This window comes from Chiloscyllium plagiosum, unplaced genomic scaffold, assembly GCF_037043375.1.
Source record: "Chiloscyllium plagiosum isolate Xiang-an unplaced genomic scaffold, Cpla_swu_hap1 HiC_scaffold_31, whole genome shotgun sequence".
Lineage (NCBI taxonomy): Eukaryota > Metazoa > Chordata > Chondrichthyes > Orectolobiformes > Hemiscylliidae > Chiloscyllium > Chiloscyllium plagiosum.
This window is the reverse complement of record NW_028270169.1, coordinates 9,940,134-9,957,418: the sequence shown is the minus strand read 5'-3', so window position 1 is coordinate 9,957,418 and position 17,285 is coordinate 9,940,134. Positions and strand designations below refer to the sequence as shown.

Here is a 17,285-nt window from a genome sequence, read left to right as displayed (position 1 = left end):
GGCTTTATAAAGGGTAGCAGATCCTCTAATAATGTTACAAGGTTGCTTAACATGATTCAAGTGTGCCAGCAGCGATCGGTTCAAGGTTTGGTGGTCTCTTTGGAAGCAGAGAAGGCATTTGATCGAGTGGAATAGCTGTATCTTTTTTATACCCTGGAGTGGTTTGGCCTGGGTGGAGTGTTTATTAGATGGGTTAAGGGTCCTTTACAGTAATCCTCTGGCAGTTCTCGCCAATGGTATAAAGTCTGACAATTTTAACATTGGTAGAGGCAGTTGGTAGGCTTTTCACATTGGTGAAACTTTGATCAGTTATTCAAGGCTAATTTTGTTCATTTGTTTGGCAAGATTAAACAAGACCTTCAAAGATGGGGGGGCCCTTCCAATATCATGGTTGGGTCAAGCCGCTCTTATCAAAATGAATGTTCTTCCTTGCTTATTTTATCCTTTGGGGATACTCCCTTTGCTCTTGCCTCGGCAAATGTTTCAATAATTGAATGGCTTGTTTAGTTCTTTTATTTGATGCTATAAGTGGCCCTTATTAAGCCTGTGAAACTGCAATTGCCCCAGGGATTGGGGGGAGTAGATCTCCCAGACATTAGAAGATATCAACTGAATTCCCTCCTCTCTTTTGTAAGTGACTGGGCCTGTGGAGACTCAGCATTGACATGGTTGGACATTTAAGGCCTCCCAGACGAAGTATACTCTTATCAACCTGTTGTTTTTAGACAAAATGAGGACAGTTGCAGAACATTGCCGTAATCCAATAGTTACTAACACTGTCAAAGCATGGAGGGCAATGAGGCAGATGGAGGGTAATATGTCTGAAACATTTTTTTCTTACTCTCATAGTTGGCGTGCCGGGTGTCTGGCCAGGACAATGGATCTTGAGTTTAAAGTTTTGTTGGATAGGGGAGTCTCTTGTTTGGGTGATCTCTTTGTGAAATGTTGATGTAACTTGATCCAATAACTTGGAAATATGGATTGTCAGGGTGAACAGTCGCAGAAGATTGAAGGCAGAAGTGCAGGAAATGGATCTGACAGGGAGGGAGGAATCCTTAGATGAAGAAAAAGGAGAACATGTTAGCAGCACCCGTTTGAAAATTGGCATCATTTGAACAAATATGACTGAGTTGGAAAAACTGAGACAATGGAATGATGTCCTGGTTGGAACAGGATGTGAGAAAGTGTAGTCAAGGTAATGGTTGAAGTTGGTGGATTTGTAATAGAAGTTGGTGAACAGCCTAGAGAGAGGTCAAGGGAGGGAAGGGAAGAGTCAGAGATGGAGCAGGTGAAGGTGACAAAAGTTTAGAACTTAGGAGCAAAATTAATCAATTTTTTTCCAATTCCAGATGAGGACAGGAAGCAGCATTCATATTGTGAGTCATGTAATGGAGAAAGAGTTGTGGGAGGGACACCGAATTGGACTGGAGCAAGGAATGTTCCACGTTCCCCACAACCTCACAAAAAGACATACATAATTGAAACCCATGTGGGTACCTATAGCCACACCTTTGCCTCAGAAAATGAGAGATAAGTTAAACGTTCAAAGTGAGAATGAGCTTAGCCAGATGAAGGAGCATTGTGGTGGATAGGTACTGGTCACTCGCTTTTCGAAGAAGATGTGGATAGCCCTCAGAACATCCTGACAGTGGATAGACAGTAGAAGGATTGCACATCATGGTGAAGGGGAGGTGACTTGGACCAGAAAATTGTCATAAAACATCAGTGGAATCACGATATGAGTGTGAAGAGACCAAACAAGGGTGATGATAGGAAGAAATCTGTTCAGTGGGGCTGCCAGGGCAGTCCTGTTGTGGATTTTGGTAAGAAGGTAGAGACAAGCTGTATGGAGTCAATGCCTTTGAAGTTGGAGGCTGTGGAGGAAAGATCTCCATAGGAGATGAGGTCAGTGATGGTCCTGGAAATAACTGATTGATGTTAATTGGTGGAGGACATGTCTTGAGAGTTGGTGCTTAACCACTGTAGAGATCAGCATGCCAGATGACAACAGCACCACACTTATCAGCTGGTTTGATAATAAAGTCAGGGTTACACATGAGAGAACAGAGCACAACAAGTTCAGAGGGAGATAGATGAGAATAGGTGAGGGGAGTAGAGAAATTACAGCAGCTAATGACACATAGTCAGGATGATGAGTTGTGTTGACAATTTTGGTTCTCTTATATTTGCTAAAAGCCACATATATCGAAAAGCAAGGACTTGTCTTGTGCAGGTAAAAACATTTTTTGTATTAAACAAAAGCACAAGAGTGATAGTTCCCTGACACATGTGCCACTGCATTGCCTCAACCAGCCAGAGTCAACTTGCAACATGTATCAGTTCCATTTTCTTATGAAGTGTAAATTGTTGCGTTCCCTTTGTAGTTTATGAAGATTCTGTTGGGTGCAAGCTTTGACAGCATGTCTCTTTTTTCAGCAGCACTCAATATAAGAGAATATTTGTCATTAAATGTTATGAGGGGGCCGAGGAGCCTGTACTGTGCTGTACTGTTCTATGTTCTATGCTCTATAACATTTGCACATGTTTTTCATGATATTATGTAGAAGGTCAGCTTGAGTTCATAAAATGTTTAGATGTCGGCAGTAGAAGATTTGAGGGAAATAAACGAGCTAGAGTCAGACATGGTGCATTGAGTTGTAAACTCAGTACAATGTGAACACAAAGAGGCACATATATTTCTAGGATGGGCGTTAATGTGCTTTAGCAAGAACAGAGAAGAAAGTTCAGATGGGCAATGGGTATAGTAGCATTGATTATAGAGACAAAGAAATACAGAGAAGCTTTTAAAGACGAATGAGAGAAATTCTGGTCTGGAGATGAGAGTAAAGGCCTAACATTTTTGTAACCAACAGCTTGTGGTATTATTCCATGTATTATTCAAGGTATATTTCAGTAACCATCGGTTTATTAATCAATATTAATATAGAAATGACACCTTTAAATAGGAGTCCCCTAATCATCCCATTATTTAGAACCATCTGAAGGATTGAGAGACTAAAATCTAGTTAAAGGAAGCAATAATGGCAGTAGCTAAAGGAACAAATCCAAATTTGCCACACATTGCCAACCTTTTCACTTTGTTTTCAGCTTTAATTATTGTGATATTTTACTGAATGATTCTGTTATATTGTGGTGAAACCTGCCTTAAAAGATTTTCATGAATGACTAGCTAACTCAAGTCCCAATCTGTACTTGAGATCACAGTTGATTTAGAAGCTGAGGAGTCATGTAAAGACTGCTGCAAATACTAAAAACTTCAGTACTTCCCTACAATGTGTCCCTTTGCCCTAATGTCTCATTTGTTTCAGTAATAATTGTTGCCATATTCAGATGAAGTGGTTTGAGATGCTTTCCCATGTGATCAACAATGTAAATACAAGATGTTTGTTATTGGATGGTTTTATTATATTTGGACAATCCTTAGGCATTACATTGTCTGTTAATCTTTTCACAGTATATTTTTTTGAAATATATTGAAATTCTATTGAAATTCAAAGTTCTTCTAATTTCAGGTGACTACAACTTTCCTATCGGAACCAGTTAGTGAAAAACTATGTGCAGCGCCTCCCAGTTCCCTCACACCACGGACAGGTAGAATATCCCTTCAGTAGCAGAATTCATTTTGAATAATTAGAGGGAGAAAAGTCAGGGGAGTATTTTCTATTCAATTTTGCAGTGAAATATTTTCTGCGGAGATTGCAATTGACAAAGCACAGTGTAATCAAAGCCTGGAGCAGGTTGCACCACTATCGTTTCATGGTGCAGCTTCCAGTTGCAGTTATATACTTGTGCAACATTTCTAATCATTTTACAATTTGGAATAATCTGAACATCTAGATTGTGGTTTATATATTTTAGGGGATAATTTTTAAGTTTTATGATTTTCACCTGTTGGTAAATGGGGAAAACTGATTAAGAAATCGGTAGGCATCTCAAGCGAATTCACTTAAACAGGCTTGGAATCAATTACAGTTAAAAGCTAACATATTTATTTTACAAAGTTAGAGGTAAAAGTGCAAAACCTGAACACTGAATAACCCACCTTTGAACTTGTAATGCAGTCAGAAGGTTTATATTTACTTCAATAAAAGGTTTAAATTATATGTGTAGTTCCCAGATCAAAAGAAGGTAAGTGCTAAGAGAGTTCCTTTACGAGACCATCAATTGTGGGAGACATACATCTAAAAGTTATATTATCATTTAAAATTGTTCATATGGATAACAAAATCAAAGTGTTGTTTTGAAGATAAATTTTCATTTCTGTTTGAACCATCTCAAGGCATGAGATGTTGCCACAGAGATTGTGCTTCAAGATGGAGCCTTGGTTGAAAGGTTCTTTTAATCTGTCTATCTGTGTATTTGCCAACAGAAGAAAGCAGTTCAATGTAGGGAACAGACAGAGGCACTTGCAGTTTTTGTTGCAGTGTGGACTGCATCTTACCAGTTTGAGAGAGCCAACAGGAAATGATGGTCAGTTAGGTCTTCCCTTTAACCTAAGTCAATTTCAACTTCATGTCTCACCATGTGCAAAGTGCATGGAACTCTATCTCAGTTTGAAATTTGTGTGAGAAATCAACTGAAAGATTCACTCTAGCTTGTAGCCAGTGAATGAAATGGATAGTGGTCCTGATAGAACCTTGTGGCAGAAAGAAGTCAGTAATGTTAGCTTGAAAAGCTGTGTCAAGATTGATGGGTAATAGTTGCTGATAAGACAAACAAGGCCATCCACAGTCATGAAACCTGTACCGGTGGAGAGTAATGGAATGTCCCTTAGAAGAAACCTGGAACACTGTTGAGATTTAAAATTAATTCTGGAACACCGTGGCATATGTTTGGGTTGGGACCATGAAGGGTGAATGAATCTTCAAGGGTTTTTAACATAGGGAACTTTTTTTATGGGGCCAAAAGGGATTTAAAATAGAATTAATTAATGGTATAAGGTTTTGGAAGCTACAGTGTTAAGTTAGTGGTGCTTGCTTTGTTTAATATCATTTTATATACAATATAACTTGTTGTGCCTTAAAAACAAAAAATCATGTGGCATAGTTCTGATTTCTTCTCTAAATGTTAATGGCCCGTCATAGGAATAGGGAATTATTGGAAATACTCAGCTGGTCAGGTATCATCTGTGGAGATAAACAATGGAGAGTATCTTCCCATTGACAGAGGCATTGGTGAGAAAGTTGGGAAAATCGTGTGACTTGTCCAGTGAAGAATGTCCCGATGTTGAGAGCAAAGCTTCCCATTTTCCAAGCAAGTGTTGAATGAGATTCTTGCTAGTGAGTGTGGAGGCCTATTTACATTATTAGCATCTCGTTATCTCTTCATCTATCCTCAACTATATGATGATTCTCATTCAAGATAAATAGAAAACTAAAGAGAAATCAGACACCAATAATAACCAGCGTGAAAGTCAGAAGGGAAATTTGGTGATTTCAGATCACTTTCTTGTTCTTCCTGACCTGAAATTTGGAAATTTAGCATCAACATCTCAGAGCATGCTCCACGAGTAACAACCACATGAAACCCCTGTCCACAGACCATAGCATCCAACACATACCAGCTTCATTGCATCCTCATGGTGCATCTTCACTTGACTTATAATGTCATTCTGCACTTGAATGCTACACTTTGGAGCACACTGGCATGTTTCAGTAGAATGCTGCTACCAATCTGCTTTGCATGCAGTGACAGACACCCATCTCAAAGATTTAACTGGGTGTATCTTAAGGTTCCTTGTTTGCTGTCATAGTACTTTTATGCCTATTTGGATGCTCATAGCATCTCGGCCTTTTTGCTGTTTGCTGCTTCAGCCAGAGGTGGGAAACTCAGAGCACATCTGTCAAGCCTGGCTGTTTGCTTGTGCATTTCTATGAAGTACTTAATTGTCAACACCATGGGGTCCTGTCTTGCCTTGGGCTGAGTTGGTGCCTGGTCGCCATATGGCATAAGTAGGGAAGATGTGTTGGGTAGGCTAGAGGTTATTAAGGTGGACACATCCCCAGGACCGGATGGGATCTATTCCAGGTTGCTGAGGGAGGCGAGAGAGAAAATAGTTGGGGCTATGACAGATATCTTTGTGGCATCCTTAAATATAGGTGAGGTGCCAGAGGACTGGAAGGCTGCTCATGTTGTCCCCCTGTACAAGAAGGGTAGTAGGAATATTCCGGGTAACTACAGACCAGTGAGCCTGACATTGGTAGTGGGAAAGTTGCTGGAGATGGTACTGAGAGATAGAGTCTATTTATATTTAGAAAAGAATGAGCTTATCAGTAGTAGGCAATATGGTGTTGTGCGGGTGAGATCGTGCCTTACCAACTTAATAGAGTTCTTCGAGGAAGTGACCAAGTTGATAGATGAAGGAAGGGTTGTTGATGTCATATATATGGATTTTAGTAAGGCGTTTGATAAGGTTTCCCATGGTAGACTAATGGAGAAAGTGAAGTCACATGGTGTGCAGGGTGTTCTAGCTAGGTGGATAAAGAACTGGTGAGTAACAGGAGACAGAGTGTAGTAGTTGAAGGGAGTTTCTCGAAATGGAGTGGTGTTCTGCAGGGGTCAGTGCTGGGGCCACTGTTGTTTATAATATACATAAATGATGTAGAAGAGGGCACTGTTGGTATGATCAGCAAGTTTGCAGATGATACAAAGATTGGTGGAGTAGCAGAAAGCATAAGGGACTGTCAGAGAATACAGGAGGGTATAGATAGACTGGAGAGTTGGGCGGAAAAGTGGCAGATGGCTTTCAATCCAGACAAATGTGAGGTGATGCATTTAGGCAAGTCTAATTCTAGAGCGAATTACACAATAAATGGAAGAGCCTTGGGAAAAGTTGATGAGCAGAGAGATCTGGGAGTGCAGGTCCATTGTACCCTGAAGGTTGCTGCACAGGTGGATAGAGTGGTCAAGAAGGCATATAGTATGCTTGCCTTCATTGAACGGGGTATTGAGTATAAGAACTGGTAAGTCATGTTAAAATTGTACAAGACATTGGTTCAGCCGCATTTAGAATACTGTGTACAGTTCTGGTCTCCACATTACCAAAAGGATGTGGACACTTTGGAGAGGGTGCAGAGAAGGTTTACGAGGATGTTGCCTGGTATGGAAGGTGCTAGCTATGAAGAGAGGCTGAGTAGGTTAGGTTTATTTTCACTAGGAAAAAGGAGATTGAGGGGGGACCTGATTGAGGTTTACAAAATCATGAAGAGTATAGACAGGGTGGACAGAGACAAGCTTTTTCCCAGGGTGAAGGATTCAATAATGAGACGTCATGCTTTCAAGGTGAGAAGTGTAAAATTTAAGGGGCTTACACACGGCAAGTACTTCACACAGAGGGTGGTGGGCGTCTGGAACGCGTTGCCAGCAGAGGTGGTAGAGGCAGGCATGGTAGATTCATTTAAGATGCGTCTGGACAGATGCATGACTAGGTGGGGAGCAGAGGGATACAGATACTTAGGAATTGGGCAGCAGGTTTAGACAGTACATTTGGATCGGCTCAGGCCTGGAGGGCCAAAGGGCCCGTTCCTGGGCTGTAAATTTTCTTTGTTCTTTGTCTTGCAAGTGCCTGGGGCCAGCTATAGAGACATGGCAGTAATTAACCTACCCACCAAGGTGTCAGGGTCTGAACTGGGGTAGAATGCAGGAGGCAGTCTTTCTGGTATATCCTCTAAGGGATCTATGGTTATTCTGCAGAGATGGAGAAGGAGACGTCTTGTAAGGCCAGTCTCTTGGAGCGAGTGTGCAGATACTGCCTTTTACCTGCAGGTGTCCAAAGTGAGAATGGGCCATGAACAAGGGATAGAAGTTCTGGGGAGTTTGAGGTGCTGAATGTCAGGCAGCTTACCTCTCTTGGCTCTCTCCACCCTATTGTGGGCCATTTTCTCCTGGAATGAATCAAAGCAAGGGATTGTGTCATGGCTGTTAGTGCTGAGAATGTGGGGAAAAGATGTAGAGGTAAACATCTGTGAGTAGACAGCACAGAGGTTGGTGAGAGTGAATGAGGGAAGATGGAGCATGCAATAAGATGCAATAGCCTTGGTTGTATAGAGAAAATGGTGCCACTTATCCTAGTGGAGCAGAGAAAGTCTTTAACCTTGTTCAGCATTGCTGAGTGTTTCTCTGGTGGCCTCTTTTCAAGGAGGAAGCGGAGATGCTACAAACCATCCTAAAGGGGGTTTGGATGTGTAGGGGGATTGTGCATTTGTGGTGAAGAGAAGGCAGCTAAATCCAAAAAACTGGAAATTATGGAACCAATATAAAGCGTCAGAAGTTGTGGCATTAACAAGCGCTAATTCCTGCTAAGCTGTATTTCACTACCGCCTAACAAGTATCTGGCCATGCCACTTGGAATGAGGTGATCTCGATGTCAAGATGAGCTTTGCTGATCTCATATCTGATTCTGCCACAGTCCACATCGCTCAGATCTCTACAAGATTCTGTCCTTGGCTGATTTCTGCTAAGATTGTCAACCGAAAGTGTCTGTCGGCCTGGCCCATTGCATTGGCTGAATATTGAAGATTCCCTTACAGTATTCAGAGAAGAGAAGGGAAATAAATTCTCCTGTAGTCCAGGCCAATGAATTGTTTTAACCTGTATCACTAAAGACAGATTCATTTTAAAACTTTATTCACAAAATTTATAAAAATTAGTGGGCGGCACGGTGGCTAGCACTACTGCCTCACAGCGCCAGAGAGCCGGGTTCAATTCCCGCCTCAGGCGACTGACTGGGTGGAGTTTGCACGTTCTCCCTGTGTCGGCGTGGGTTTCCTCCGGGTGCTCCGGTTTCCTCCCACAGTCCAAAGATGTGCTGCTCAGGTGAATTGGCCACTCTAAATTGCCCGTAGTGTTAGGTAAGGGTAAATGTAGGGGTATGGGTGGGTTGCGCTTCGGCGGGGTGGTGTGGACTTGTTGGGCCGAAGGGCCTGTTTCCCCACTGTAATGTAATGTAAAAAATGTAATGTAAAAATACATTACATCATCATATAAATTTGACACTACATAAGGTGCACTTTTTTAACATTGAAGTTAACTACAATTGCCATTTATATTTATAATATACATTTTTATGAAATGTACATCTTGTAGATGTGCAGCCTCTTGGTGTATTATAGTGGGACCGTCTTTCCCACTGGGTCTCTTTAGCAACACCCCCAAGCTTTACTGCACCATGTGGTCCTGGACCCTGGAAAGTGTCTTTCTGCAACACTCAGATGTCGACACTCTTTGAACTAGAAAATTAACTTGATGAAAGACTGTATAAAATCTAAATCAGATGGTCAGTTCCCTCATGGCTGTATGTTGAACCATTATCTGGTTAGCACAATGACTGTTACTGCACATTGCTCAAAATATTACTTACCATTTTACTAAAGGTCATTGTGTAAGTCATTATAGGAACAAAACTTATTGTTTCTGTGCCATTTGTTAATGGAGTAGGCCACCTTTTGTCCCAGAGGGGTAACATTTTGCTGCAACATGAGCTCATGCTGAAGTATTTTCAACTGATTCCAGAAACTTTTTGACTCGGAATAAGCTGCAGTATCTAAACTGTTCACAAGGCTTCAGTTCTGTTCCCAGGCTAGTCTGAAATACTATCCTCCAGTACAGTGAATGTGCTTCCTTAAGAACACAGAAGGCGCCATCTGGTAATGTCCATTACGAGAGAGGAAACTGTCACTGCTGCTGAGTGATACGGGATGGGCCGTGGGTGATGGGGGGTGGCATGGATCTCTGAGGCAGCTGTGATAACACTATTTCCTGGCAGTTAACATACATGAATATATAGTTCAGAGCAGGGAAGTGAACAGAAGGTGCTTCTGCAGAGACTTTATTGGTATAAATGCCCTAAAGCATCAATGACTTTTCATTACTCAGGAGATAGTGTTCAGAACAGTATGTACATTATTAAATTTTTTTCAGACTCTAGCAAGAAAAGCTTTATATTTTATTGAAATCTACATTTGAATGCTGCAGTAGAGCACAGTTAAGAGATCACCGACAACTTATTCTACAAAAGGAGTTAGAAGCACAAACTGTGCAGTAATTGATTGGCTGCTAATTAACCACCCCTTCTGACTTTTCAGACTGGGAAAGAATGTCAAAGAATGGGAAAGAGCAGATGATGTTTAATGGATAACCCATTCCTACAGCCTGTTTATTGCCCTTACAAAGTTAAATATCAGCTCTCTCCAACCCCAAAGTTTCACCTGAAACTGCTTTAAATAAGCAGCAAAACTGGCTTTAGGTTAGAATACCCACAGCTATCCGATGCACGGAGTTACCTTTCACCACATTCTGCCAAAAGAGTTAGGAATGTTCATTAATGTATTTTCTTTGCACAGATACTGTTGATGGCCAAGTTGAGGAAGTGGCAAAGTTGTCAGAACTAGGGGTTCCCAGTGACACATTGGCTGAGCTGCAGGTTGTTGCAAGTGGAATGCCTGGAATGTTGGACAAGAACAAACAGAATCAAGGTAAGTGCTGTGAAGACTTGTAGCAGTTTAAACACATCTGTCATGGTTTAATTAACAAGTAAACACAGAACAACTTGCTTGATTAGAACTCTATCTCCTGCCTTCTTAAGACCCCAATCCCTCTACTACCAGACAGCCGTGCATACTATCTACAGTTGATGCAGCAATTTGCCAAGACTTCTTCAGCAGCACTTTGCAAACTCATAATCTACATCACATAGAAGGACAAAAGCAGCAGGTGCACCTTCGCCTTGGAGTCATTTTGATTTAGACATACACCAACAGTCCCTCAACATGAAAATCCTCTGCTCCTATCTTTATTTCATATCCTGTGAAGGAATAAATATATAGCTATAGAAATGCATAAATCAGACAGATCACAGGTTTGATCACAAGTACATTTGAAATTGGCTTGTCTTTGGGAGATGGTTATGGTGCTGAAATCAACCGCAGCACAAGAATTCTTGATTGCTGGCACTGATGCCCACTCCATTCATGTGGAGAGGACTAGCTCAGCTGTTGATACTTTCTGTAGTCAAATAGCCCTTTGATATTCACAGTCTAGGTTCCACATAGGAAGAATAATGACTAATTGATGTACTGGACAATGACAAGATCTGTGGAAGTAGGTGGGCAGAGAAGCGGTGGTGGTCGGTTGGGAGAGGGGTTTGGTAGAGGGCATTCAAACCTCAGCGTCTGCGAGTTTGTCTGACTAGTGGGGATAGTTCAGGCTAATTTGAACACTTACATCAGCTCAATGAAACAGATGTTTGCCACTAAACTAACACAAATAGCTTCCTCTATTGTTGCAGAGGTGGAAGGGAAGATTCAATGAGCTAGAAATGCCCATTGTCCTTGCTTTATCTCAGTCTGTAGACTATTAGCATTTTTCAAAAGGGGGTTATAAATCAAAGATGGTTCTGAGGATTATTGAAATGATTTGTTTCAAAATGTATTTTCTACTTGGAAGTTCCAGATCCTTTTCCAAGTGGATCATGGAATCCCTACAGTGTGGAAGCAGGCCATTTGGCCCCATCGAGTCCACACTGACCCTCCAAACAGCATCCCTCCCAGACCCATCCCATTCCTGTAACCATGCATTTCCCATGGATAATCCATCTAGTCTGCACATCCCTGGATACTATAGGCAATTTATCCTGGCCAATCCACCCAGGCAGTTGCCCAATAGTGAACTTGAACCGGGGTTCTGGCGCTGTGAGACAGCAGTGCTAACCGCAGAGCTACTGTGACACCCAGATGGATCTGTAAGTACTACTTTCTTCCTGATCTCAAGTGTATAAAACCTCTCTTCCACCTCCCAAATCTCCAAGCTCTTTGTGTTCGAAGTCCAGTTTCAAGGTCACATTATAGAACCAGCAGAACAAAGGCCAAGACTGCCATCACAAGGTACTAAGGGGTACTACAAGTGTTTGCAATGTGCATTTTTAGGATCACTAGAAACAGAAGCTATTCAGTCCATCAAGCTCACTCCACCATTCTGTAAAATCATGGCTGATCTGATTGTGACTTTAACTCCATGCTCCTGCCTATCTGTCATTACCTATAATTCCCTGTCAATCAAAAATCAATCTAACTCTGCCTTTCCGTCTTGAATATATTCAGTGATGCAGCCTCCACTGCTTCCTGAGGCAAAAAATCCCAAAAACCAGAAATCCTCTGAAAAGAAATTCTTCCTTATCTTCATTATAAATTGGAGACCCTTTACTCTTAAACAATGTCCCCAATTCTAGATACCTATTGCCCTCAAAGAGGAACATCCTCTCAGCAAGAGAGAAATCAGGAGGGCAAGGGGACATGAGATAGCTTTGGCAATTAGAGTTAAGGAGAATCTAAAGTGTTTTTACAAATACATTAAGGACAAAAGGGTATCTAGGGAGAGAATAGGGCCCCTCAAAGATCAGCAAGGTGGCCTTTGTGTGGAGCGGCAGAAGTTGGGGCAGATACTAAACGAGTATTTTGCATTAGTATTCACTGCGGAAAAGGATATGGAAGATATAAACTGTAGGGAAATAGATGGTGATATCTTGAAAAATGTCCATATTACAGAGGAGGAAGTGCTGGATGTCTTGAAACACAAAAATAGATAAATCCCCAGGACCTGATCAGGTGTACTCTGGGACTCTGTGGGAAGCTAGGGAAGTGATTGCTGGGCCTCTTGCTGAGACGCCAGAAGACTGGAGGTTGCCCAACGTGGTGCCACTGTTTAAGAAGGGTGGTAAGGACAAGTCAGGGAACTATAGACAGGGTTTGGAGGGATATGGGCCAGGTGCTGGCAGGTGGGACTAGATTGAGTTGGGATATCTGGTTGGCATGGACAGGTTGGACCGAAGGATCTGTTTCCATGCTGTATGTCTCTATGACTATATACACATTTCTGGAGTTCACTCCCTCCATTATGCAGCATCTCCTTTTTTTTGATGGCAGCATCAATTCTTAATCATGCCCACAGTCTGAAGATCTATAGTAAATCTCTTCACTTTAATATTTACATCTTCGTTGTAAAATAATGTTTAGACCCAGTTTTTCCATCATCCTTTCAGTTGCCTCCCAATTGTTTCATTTTCAATTCCTGACATAAGAAAATTATTAAAAATAAATTATTAGATTATTGACAAACAGAACACGATATGTAAAAATTAACAGCAAGTGCTTCCTATTTAGACCTTATTTTTAATATGTAAGCAATTATCGGATTCGTCGTGTTGCAGGGTCCTATAATCAGGCTTTGTTTCAGTTGGAAAGGTGAATCAAATGCCAGAGGGAATAACATCAGGAGAGATTGTTCAGGAGACTGCAGAGAATCAGCAAGAGGATGAGGCTTTGCAAGAGGTGAAGCAAGAAGCAAGCCAAGGCATGTTGGAACATCCCAGTGACTGGGAAAGGTGCAGCTTGCAGAAATCCTTGGAAGAAACTGAGAGGTAGAGAAACAAAGCAAGCAACATTCCATGCATTCAAATGTCAGCACTATATCTCTGTCATTTCTGTTACAGCTCTTGCCCACTTGCCGTATCATATCACTTTATCAAAGACTAATTTGATTTATTTCTATGATTCACTTTGCCTTTCATAAAATATGACCCTTTATTGCAGTTAATTCAGTTCCCAAAACAGTCTAGCCACTTGTGAGGCAGGGTCTTTGTCACCAAAAAACTGAACAACCTAGGAAACACGACACCTTGCAGTACAGTATCAAACTTCTCACTACCAATTGGTAACATTATAGATCTCACCAGAGAAGAATAACCCCATCTGTTCTGTCTCAAACTACCTTAGTTCAGCCGTTGAAGGATGCCCTATATTACTCAAGTATTTTCTTTTTTCCATACCAGTATGCTAAAGCTGACAACTCTGCACTTTGTCAGACTGTGTCAGTTCACCGTGGAGAAGCTAGAAGTTTGCCCATATCCATTCCAGTCAAAACCCATCACACTTTGAAGATATTCAATATGCGGCTGTTTCAGAGCTTCACTGGCACCCCCATTATCCACTTAATGTAAATTAATTTTTACTCTTCTTTTTACAAATGAAAATGTCCATGGGATTTTCCTAATCAAGTAGCCATGAAAGTTTTAATTGTAATAAACTGTTGTAAATAAAATTTGTGGTTTTCATTAGAGCTCATTCTACATTGGATGGTGTTCTAGAGGAGATATTGGAACTGCAAAATCAGCCAAAGGAAAAAATAAACAAGATGCAGACAAATACAAATAACTCAAAAGGAGGAGAGGACTTAAGGTAGATCAATTGCTGCAGCTGCATTCATTAATAGGAGTGAACTTTTAACTACTGTGTTCTAAAATATGAGGGAGGTGTGTTTTCATAACTCCTTTCATTACATGCTGAACAAATAGGAACAAGATTGCCAGTGAAGCCACAATTGGTTACAGCATCATTATGGACATCAGTGTTATTGCAACTTAGAAAATAGAATTTGATGTGCATCAGTGGAGAAAAAATTTAGTCAGTGTAATAGAAGATTCACCCTCCCTGTTTGTAATCTTTATTGTTTCTAAGACCAGACTATGAGAAGTTGTCTGTTCAGCCTATTCCATGAGATCATTAGCTGATTTGGTCATTCTCAACTCCACTTTCCCGCCCTTTTCCTCAACTCTGGATTCCCTCACCGATTAAAAATCAGCCCTGATTATAGTTAGCAACCCAGCTCTTGCCATTAGTGTTAGTCATATTTGCAAGTTTACCTTCAAAGGTTCTCTTTAACCTCCTTTTTAAAAAATTGTCTTTCACTTATTTTTAAAACTTTCCCAATCCTCTGGCTAACCACTAATCTTTCCCATGTTGTATGTTTTACTCCCCCTTTCAATTTGATACCATCCTTAACTCCTCGTTAACTGTGATTTGTTTACCCCCTTAGAATCCTCCTTCCTCACTGGAATATAGCTTTGCTGCAAGCTATGAACTATTTTATTAAATGTCCATCGTTGTTCCTCAACTGTCTTTGTTAGGCCAGCTGCCCTGCTTATTTTGTAATTACCCTTATTTAGGTGCAGCACAGTTGTTTCTGACCAGTATTCCTCCCCCTTAAACTGAATGCTAAAATTTATCTGTCAAGGTCATTGTTTCAAAAGGGATCTTTTGTTTTGATGTTACTTATTAAACCTGCCTCATTACAAATCCAGACCAAAAAGAGACCAATAAGTAATTAGATCCACCACATTGTTCTAGGAAACTATCCCAAATATATTGAATTCTGCCTCGTGGCTTCCTCTCCTATTCTAACTTTGTTACATGCCCTCATTATCTCCTAATTTATTATGTCCCACCACATATTCTGTTAGGGGGCCAAAGATGATTACTTCCAGCATCTTTCCTTTCTGTTTCTTACCTCCACCCATATATATTCTACATCTTCCAATTCAAGATCATTTCTTGATATTGTAGTTATTCTATCCCATACTAATAGTGCTACCTTACCACCCTTTCCTTTCTGTCTGTCCTTTCAAAAAGTCACATACCCTTGAATGTGTAGTTCCCAGCTTTGATATCCTTATAACTGTGTCAATGTAATGGCTATGAGATCATACCCATTACCTTTATTTTTGCTGTTAATACATCTCTTTTTTCAAAATAAATTTTAATCAAGTTTTAGCATTCCAGAGTTTAGGGGCATGACAACGAACAGCTCAACAGATGGTGAGAATGGGACAAACAGTAAAATCAAAAGAGCAAAAGGTGCACATTGGAATGAGAGGTTACAAGAGTTCACAGGAATAGAATGCAAAGATTTGAAGATTTAACATTAAGGAACTAAGGCATTCGTGAGCAATTAGTCTGAAATAGGAATTGGCACACATCACCTAATGGGACTAATTTTTGGATTTACATTAAGGTCTGGATTAATTCAGTGATCAGAGTATTTGGATTTATTTGCATTTCAGTCTGTTTATATATCATGTCCAGTACTTTAGTATGATGATGTGTTAATTGCAATGTTGTATCACAGTGTATCACAGAAAGAAGAATGCCCCGCTAACATAAATCAAACCAATATTTCAACTGCCGAGGGAGAAACAGAGGGCATTACAGACAGCAGAATATCAAGAACTGGTGCTTCAGTTCCTCCTGCAGGTAAGATATCAATAAAAAAAAAGTTGCCATGATCACAATTATTTTGTCAGAATTAAGCAGTTATATTGAGGTACAGTGAATTGAAGACAATACAGGATTTGTAAAGAGTTGGCAGCTCACTATCACTTTCTCAAAGGCAGTAAATGCTGGCCAGCCAGAGACATAGACAGCCACATCCCATGAATGAAAAAAAAGACACCAAAATAAATCAATTTCATAGAAGTTCACAGTTGAAGCATTTAAAAACTGATTGTTGATAGCTAATCTGTATTAACAACAGCCTTCAAATCAACATGGTAAATACTGGAATGCCAACACATTGGAATCCAGTAACATAGCCAAAGACCTGGACTAATTTTCTAGAAACACAAATTAAATCCCCACTAAAAATCTGGGTATGCTAGTATCTGTACTGATGACACACAACTATCAGATTGTTACCAACCCATTTTTTTTAAATAATGCCCTACAGAGAAGGAAATCTGCTGCCCTAAATCTGCCATCACATGACTGCAGACCTACAGTGTGGTTGACTCTTAATTACCCACATATAGCTGACCATGGCACTCAGTTCAAGGCAATGAATGCTGGCCTGCATCTGCACATTAAGTGGATCAATGTATGCCTTTTGCTTTTGCCTAGCACAATTTAGTGTGAAGGTTAAATTCAGTTAAGTATGCCGCATACCAGCAGCTACACGTAGTTTGAAATATGCAGAAACCAGAAGTTGTGCAACCTTATTTACCACTGTTTATTTTCAGGTAGCCTTAGTGAAGAGAATAGAAATCAAATCCAAAGAGCAAACTGGAACCAGCCTCACAGGTATGGCTAACTGCCAAAACAAAGGCCAAGAAGCAAGTTGCTTCATGGAATGATATGTCTTGTTGCATCTGCGTTCTTTATCTTCTTGGCTTTCTTTAGGAGGTAAAGATGTCTCCACATGTCAAACTGCATATAATCATCCAGCTGAACATCCTCAACTCAACTTATTTTAAATCTGTTATTCCAGAAAGATTAGTTTTTAAATACAATAGCTCTAACTTTGCAGCTTTAAAAAGTCCCTTCTACACACAATAGTCATTCACCAAACATAGCACTGGTGACAGGAAAGTTGCAGTCTGTAAAAGCACCAACACAATTGCAATCATACAACTGTGTGCCTACAATTTTAGATATTAATTTTAT

The 17,285-nt window shown here is 40.5% G+C and overlaps 1 protein-coding gene across 1 annotated transcript in view; it reads left to right on the top strand.

Annotated features, from left to right (window-relative positions):
- Nucleotides 1-13,505, top strand: part of LOC122564209 (uncharacterized) — a 49,019-nt gene extending 35,514 nt beyond the window's left edge. Inside the window, exons 9-10 of the mRNA XM_087977218.1 lie at nt 10,362-10,493; nt 13,249-13,505. Coding sequence (XP_087833344.1) covers nt 10,362-10,409 — 48 coding nt within the window. The 3' untranslated portion in view covers nt 10,410-10,493; nt 13,249-13,505. The remainder of the gene's footprint in view (nt 1-10,361; nt 10,494-13,248) is intronic.
- Nucleotides 13,506-17,285: the final 3,780 nt, after the last annotated feature.